The sequence below is a fragment of the Falco rusticolus genome, chromosome 9, assembly GCF_015220075.1.
Source record: "Falco rusticolus isolate bFalRus1 chromosome 9, bFalRus1.pri, whole genome shotgun sequence".
NCBI classification, from domain to species: Eukaryota; Metazoa; Chordata; class Aves; order Falconiformes; family Falconidae; genus Falco; species Falco rusticolus.
In genome coordinates this window covers 47684300-47691973 of record NC_051195.1, presented here as the reverse complement: position 1 = coordinate 47691973, position 7674 = coordinate 47684300, and the positions used below count along the sequence as shown (strand labels likewise).

At 54.7% G+C, this 7674-nt stretch overlaps 1 protein-coding gene across 1 annotated transcript in view; it reads left to right on the top strand.

Moving 5' to 3' along the window:
• The first annotated feature begins 299 nt into the window (after positions 1–299).
• The window catches only part of OLFM1 (olfactomedin 1), a 35102-nt gene continuing 27727 nt past the window's right edge, over positions 300–7674 (top strand). Inside the window, exon 1 of the mRNA XM_037400727.1 lies at positions 300–780. Coding sequence (XP_037256624.1) covers positions 715–780 — 66 coding nt within the window. The 5' untranslated portion in view covers positions 300–714. The remainder of the gene's footprint in view (positions 781–7674) is intronic.

Genomic DNA, 7674 nt, shown 5'->3' with positions numbered 1-7674 from the left:
CACCCCCCATCCAGACGCCCCCGGGTGGGGCAGCTCGGCCGGCTCCCCAGCGGCGGGGAGGGGGTTAACACCGGCTCGCCCCCAGCTCCGCTCCGAGGCTGCTTTTCCCCCTCTCCTCCTTTTGCCCGTGTTTAGTTAAATTTCCCCCCGCCTTATGTTGATGTCACATCCTGTTCACAGCCATCCCCTGCTAGTAGCCAGCCCTACAATTCCTTTTTTTTTTTTTTTTTGTTTTTTTTTAAATCACTGTCCTCTCCCCATAAACCCCCCCTTTTCAAGGCAAACTTTTTGGCAATAGCAGAGATAATTCGTTTCGTGCTCCGTTGAATTTCTCCTCGCAAATGTCTTTCGAGCAGGGGAGCCATTAAAAAAAAAAAAAAAAAAAAAGATTACCAGAGAGCCAGCACCGGGAGCAGAGGAGAGACCACTGGGATCCCAATAATATGCAAAGTGAAGGCTCTGCTGAGCAGATTCTTGCATTGCTTCCTGGGGGTGCTGAGAACCGCCCGGAAAATCATTCTGATATTTTTTTTTTAAGTGCATTTGCTTGTCTTTTTTTTTTTTTTCCTGGGTGGTATTTATTTATTTTTTTTTTAAATTAAAATCATAATAAGACTAAAGGACCGAGGAGGCAGCGAGGCGCTCGGTGACCGGCTCGGGAGGCTCGCCCGGGAGGTGATCTGTATGCAAGGTGCCTAGAACGGGGTGCGAGACATGCAACCGGCAAGCAAGCTCCTGACCCTCTGCTTCCTCATCCTGATGGGCACAGAACTCACCCAAGTAGGTTTCTCTCTGCTTCCCCCCCCACCCCCCCGCCCCCTTCTCTCCCTTTCTCCCCAACGCCATTTTCTATTAAACCTCGAGAGCCACAAAGAAAACTGGGGTTTGGAAGCTGCACCTTCGCGCCCCCCCTCCATCCTGGGCATCCCCCTTTTGCTCAGCCCGCGGTGCAGGGGGACCCTCCGGGCTTGGGGGGAGGTGGGGGTGGGGGGAGGTTGGGGGGCTTGAGAGCGGACCCCACAGCTGGGGAGAGAAGGGGCTGCCCCGGCGTGGTCACCCCCGAGAGTTGGGGGGGAGGGGGAGGGGGGCCGGGGAAAGTTGCCGGGCAGGGCGGGGGGGGGGGGGGGGGGGGCGGGCAGCGGGACCCCCACCCCGGGCTGGGCTGGCACTGCAGGGTTCGGGCCTCCGCGAACTTCGGGGCGCCTGTCCCGGGTCCCCGCAGGGACGAGATGTGAGTGCAGGGTGGTGGTCCCTCCTGTCACCCCCCACACACACCAGCTCCTCATGTGGGGTAGCTTTGCTGATTTTAGGTGACATTTAAACGTCCCCTTGATGGTTCCATCTGTGACAGGCTTGTGGGAGAGAGGAGCATCTTATTTATCTCCCTCTCCCCCTCGCCTTTTTTTTTTTTTTTCCCTACTGGATTTTAATTGCCTTTGCTGTCCCGGCCCCTGGTCTGAGTGAGAGTGGGGCTGGGGGGAGGAAAGGAGGCACAAAAACCATCTCTTTCAAGTGGAAATAAAACTCCATTTGAGTTCTTTAAGATAATTGGTGAGAGACTGGCAGGAAGGTTGTCTTTTGGTTGTTTTTTTTTCTCCCAGTCACTGAGGAAAGGAAGAAAAGTAATTGCAAGAGGATGCTCTAGATTGTGGGGTTAATTGTGATGCTGCCTGGGAGCAAAAAAAGAAAGAAAAAGAAGCTATAAATAGGAGGGGAATGGAGGCTTCTTAGTGTAGGAGCAATTAGCAGCTGGGCTCTCATCCTGGATGCTTTATGTAGATTATTTTTTTCCTTTCTCCTGCTGACAATGCTCTCTCCTGTCACTGCCCTATTGCTGAAGTTTCAGCAGCTGAAGCCTTTTGGCTTTGCACCTCAGAGTATTTCTGCTGCCCCCAGGAAGAAACTGCTAAAGTCAAGAGCTGCCTTAACTGCACAGAGCCCTCCAGAGAAAGGATGAGAAGGTGGTAATTTGAGGGGGGGGGGGAAAGCAAAGAAATCCAGGAGCCGTGTGGATGAGGAAGGGTGGGAAGGAACCAGAGCTGCAAGTGAGCGCCCAGGAGAAGCCCATTGTGTGCGAGAGGATGCTCGGGCAGCGCGCATGCGCCGCGCTGGACAAAGCAGCCAGCATTGCTCAGGAATCAGCAAAAAGGGGCTCCTGGCTCCGCACCCGGCCCGGCCAGCCAGGGCCATGGCAGCATGGTGGCCAAGCAGTGTGGCAGGGCTGCCTTGCCCTGCCGCCCTTCCAGCCTCCCCTCCTGCCCAGCCCCGGGGAGTGCACCCACAGCCTGGGGACCAGGGTGGTACCCCCCTCCCCAGGGGCTGCCACCATCCCCTTTCAGCCTCGTCAGCCCCCATCGCTCTGCACTGGTGGGGTTTTTCAAGGACACAGAGTTATCACCTCTTGTGCCAAGGATGCTGCTGTGCCTGGCTACTTTTTCCCTTGCTTGCTTTCTTTTTTTTTTTTTTTTTCTTGTTAAATGCAGCATTCCAACTTTTTGACCAACTTGAAATCGGGGTGGGGATGGGGAATCAAATCTGCTCTGGACTGCGGGGCTGAGCGCTGTGGGCTGACTTTGGCAGAGTTTCCTCCCAGCCCATCCCTGTCCACTGGTGGGAGGCTAGAAGCCCCTGCTGAAGCCCTGGCTTTGCTGAGCTGCCTCGCCGGGGCTGGGTTCTGGTTTGCAGCATCTACCTGGGCTTTGCTGCCTGCAGGTAGCTGAGTCCTGCCAGGCCCCGCGCACTGGCCATACCGAGCTCTCCCGCCAGCGTGCCTGCTGACTTGCTTGGCACTGCAGAGCCCTTTCGGAGTTTTAGCATCTCATTTCTGTAGCACAGCTGCCAGATGCAATCCCCAAATACGCCTTTCAGCCCAGGCACCGCCCATCTCAGTGTCTTCCACGTTTAATTCAGTGCCGGATCCATAATCCTTCCATCACATGTGTGGAAGCTCTCCCATCCCCTACAGAGATCCCATTGCTGGGGGCGGAGGGATCGAGGTTCAGGGGAGAGAGCTGCTGATTTAGGCAGCTTTCCCTGATAATGCAGAAGCTACAGCCATCCCCTGCTCTCCCTCTCTGCAGTGGCACTGGTACGCCAGCACACAAGAAAGGAAGAAATGGGGAGACGGATGGCTGTTAAATGGGGCTGGAGGGGGCGAGCACGTGGCTGTCCTTCCACCTGGGTGCTGGGAAAGCTCTTCTCATGGAGGGAAGGCAGTTGTCTTCAAGGCACTGGTACTGCAGCATCCTCTGAAGTCCCCCCGTGTGGGAGGCAGGATGCCCATGCCCAGCAGGAGCACACGGGTGATGCACACACTGCGGGCTGATTTCGTAGGGGCTTTGAGACCTGTCTCAGGTGGATGGTAGTTTTCTGTGTGTGAGACAAGGTGAGAGCTGCCCCCAGGCGCCCCCCACATCCCAGTCCTTTGCAGAAGCCCCTGCCTGCCCCTCGGTTCCTGTGTGCCCCAGGCAGGGAGGGCCAAGGGGGGTGACAGGAGCCCTGGCCGCAGAGCAAGACCTGCACCAATGCTTTGCATTTCTTCTAGCTGCCAAAGGTCTCCTGATTTGTTTTGTGCCTTGCCTTGGCTCTGCACAGGTCAGTGATCAAAACCTGAAACGACTTATTTGGCTGGGTTGAGCGGCTGGGTGTGGATCGGGGGGGGGGTAGGGGGCAGAGCTGCTGCTCCGGGCACCCTGGGGTACAGCACCCTGGCTCTGGCTGCGCGTGCAGCTCTGGGCAGAGGGGTTTCCTGGCAAAGCACGGGGCTTTCTCTCCTTGTCATCTGCTCGGTGAAACTCAGGGCAGCTCTCGTGGTGGCCATGAAGGCTCAGAGCCAACTTACGCTCTCTAAGGATCTGCTTGTCATGTGCAGAAAGGTAGAACTGCCAGAAGGGCAGAGGATTTGGGACACTGTAGTAAAGCCAGGGGTATCGGCAGAAAGGGTCTAGGATGCTGCCTGCTTGTCTGTCTGTCTGTCCAACCCATCTCTTTGTCATGCCTTGTGCTTGCTGGCGAGCTGCTGGGGTATTACCAGTGAAAACCTCTTTGCATTCCTCAAAGTTTTGCAATTGCAGAGTGGGGCAGCTCAGTGCTCTGACATCCACTTACCCGGTAATCATTGAAACCACAGAGGAAGGAATACCTTCCTGGAGCAGGCAGTTGTTAAACATTTAGGGCTTCTACAAGGGGAGGGGAAAAAAAGAAACAAACCCAATTTCACCATTGATTTTCCTAAAAGCATGTCAGGTCCCTTTTGGGGCTATTTTCAGGGAAGGGAGAGAGCTACCAGGGATGCACACTGCCTGTGCCCCACTACCCCAGCACCCAGCAGCACCCAGCCCAGTTCTGGTTCCCTTCCATCCATGGGGGACTTACCAGTGCCCAGTTTGGTGCCTGAGCTCTTCCCTCCCCTGTCAGGGAGACACATGGAAACTAGTAGGATTAAGCTGCGAATCTGCAGCCTGTAACAGGCAGCAGCTGCCTCATCTCATAAACCAATTTGTGTCTCATTTCACTAACTTCAGCTTTAACCAATAAAAAAGAAAGGTAATTTTCAGCCCTGGGTCATATTTATTACTCAAGTTATCAGGCCTTGTAATCAGTATTAGCATCACTACGTAAAGTAATACAAAACTAATTACTATCCGAGTGAATTAGATAGATGAAGGCTGTAGACTGCGTTGTCAGTGGAAGAAGCTAATTCTTGAGTTATGAGTGATAAGTATTGATTTTGCTCTGCTGTGATTAAACTGTGAACAAAAGGGAACAAGGCAGGGACAGGGACACTCAAGGAGTGTACCTCTGGGATTTGTTGCCTGCAGGTGCCTCAGCCAGGCTCTTTGGGACATTGGGATGGGCAGGGGGATGGATACCTGAAGGGCTGAGTCAGTCAAGCATTCCTCCAGAAAGGGGAAGATGCACTTGGGGAAACTGAGGCACAAAGCCCGAGATGTCTTAGCATCAGCAAATCCTGGTTGTAGAGGAAGAACACCTAAAAATCCTCATTTTCCTTCCTTTGTAAACTGTAGCTATTGCTTGCTACTGCCCTGCCCGAGCTGAGCACAGGAGCCCTGGTCCCAGCCTCTGTACTGGCTTTGTCCTGGGTTTTGGCCCTGGGAAGCTTTCTCCTTGTTCAGGACCCAGGTCCTGGTTCTCAGTCCCCATCCCGTGGGGATGCCAGAAGGCAGCATTCAAAGCAACCAAAATGCAAAATACCTCCTGGAAAGATAATGGGGCAATAGCATGCGTCAGCCCTCGGTCCAGGAGTGCGCAGCAGTGAGCGACCCTGGAGCACCGCTGTGTTTTCTAGCAAGCAACATGCAGAACAAGTGTTCAGTGCAAAGGTACTTTCTGGCTGGAGGTGGGCAACAGACCCAGGGAAAAATGCCAAAAAAAAATCATCATCCCTAACCAAAACATCCGAGTAACAGGAACCCACTGACGCACCCGCGAAACCTGCGCCGACTTTAATGGGCTCTGCTCTAGCCCAGAGGCTCTGACATGTATTGGCACTGGCTGTTGGAGCATGGGTTTAATGTCAAGAGCAGCTATAGCTAAACACAGATTTAGTGAAGACCTGCAAGGGGGGTTATTCTGTTCCAGTGTAACATAAGAAGTGTGTTCTTTCTGCTACAGGGTGTTTCTGCTCTCCGTGAGGATAACGAAAGGAAAGGTTGCAAAGCGTTTGGCGTGCGGACGAGCAGTGCCAGTGTCTGTAGCTGGGGGTTAATTTTCCGGAGCATGTTGGGCTGTCTGATCCCAAAACGCGGCCACTCCTGGAGCCAAGTGCAGCACCAGGCACAGGGAGTTTCACACAAAGTCCCACCGGGAGCTGGCAGTGACCTGCAGCATCGTGGTCACTCTTTGCAAAGCGCTTTGGGGTCTTTAATTCCCATTTTCTTTCCCTCCTTCACTTTCCCTGTCTGTCCATCCATACCCTCCCCATGGTGGGAGGGGAAGTGTTTGCTTTGCATTGGTACGGTGCTGAGGTGATAGGGTCCAGCTCCAGGACTGAGGCTTGTGTGAGTGATGGTTGCACAGATAGTGACAAAGAACAGGGAAAAAAGCAAGGACATTTGGAAGTTAGAGCAAAAAATGAGGGAAACCTGGTATTGCTGTGGCAGTTGTGACCTGCTGAGGGACAGATGCCCCACGGCAAATGCAACAGAAGATTGTCCCACACTCCAAAGGTGATGAGGGTACAAAGTGTATGTTCCTTAATGAGGATGAAGTTGCCCACGCTGCCTGCCAGGGTAGGTGGGATGCCAGGGTAGGTGGGTACCAGGGTAGGTGGGGTGCCTCTCCTGCCTGGCGCTGTTCACAGCCCTCCTGCTGCCCACAGACTGGTGCAAAGGGATTTCGGATACCTCCTGCCACAAGCCCAGGTAACGAGGAATGCGAGGGAAGAGGGGGAACATCTACTGAGTTGAGAGAGGGATGAGGAATGTCGTCCTTCTCTTAAAAGCAGAGTCCGGGGCTCTCCCTCCCTATGTCTGCGGTGCTGGGCAGAGAGCTGAGGGGCGCAGTGACCACCCGTGCGGTGCTGGGGTGGGCTGGAAGCCCTGGTCTGAGCCTGCTGTGCAGGCAGGGCTGGGCTGTACTGGCAGCTCCTTACCCTCAGCCTTGAGCCCCGCTGCAGGGACCCCCACGCAGAGCTGCTCGGCATCCCCATGGCCTTCGGCTGCCAGATGTGCTGTGCAGTGGCAGGGAGGGCAGCCCCTCACCCTCGTTCCTGGGGTGCTGTCCCATCTGTGCGTGACAGAGGTGGTCCTTCCCACCCTGCAGCTTGCCTCCGTGCAGTCCATGCTCCTTTGCAAGCGCAGCAGCACCTGGCAGCAGGGCAGCAATAGGGACTCTGGCAGCCCAGCATCAGCCAGGGCTCCGGGAGGGATGCGAAAGAGTCAGTGGAGGCAGAGAGTCCTCCAAGAGGTTCAGAGCCCCTCCATCAACTACAGGAGGGAGATCTGGAGAAAAGTCACTTAGTCCAAGCATCTAAGGAGGATCCCTGGAGTTACATAGTAAGGTCCTTCTGGAAAGGGCAGACTTTTCCTGCAGCCCCTGGCCAGAGGGCACAGCACATCTCATGGGTCTCCAGTGCAGAGAGAAGGAGCTGGAAAGAGCTGGAGTATGGGCTGTCCCAGGCACCAGAGAGTCATCCTAGGGCACGCCTGAGAGCCCTGCCAAATTACTGAGTCCTGTGCTCCCAGAACAGGAGCTGCCAGCCCTGGGAAGGTGCCTGGGACAGTCCATTGGGCAGGCAGCTCAGCTGGACAGACACATCCTCCTCACTGTAGATGTCGGGTGTTAGCTGAGATGCCTCCAGCATTTACTGAGCCAGCTTGGAGCACCAGCAAGTGTTGAGGCTGTTAAAATACGGGTGTATGTATATTAAAGCAGCTCGCTTCCTCTCACCATGCAGCCAATACGAGTCCCGTCTGACTGGAGTCCATGGGCACCATCCCCACGAAAACTTGCGAGCACCAGAAACTTCAGCACCTCTTCTCTGAACCAGCCAGGAGAGGGAGACAATGACCGTCATGTCCTGCACACTCACACGCTTACACACTCACTCACGCGTACAGAGGAATTGGCCCTATTTGCAAACCTTGACCCTTGCAGATCTCTTTTAGGCAGACAGTCACATTTTGCATTACCACTTCCCAGCAGCGGAATTTT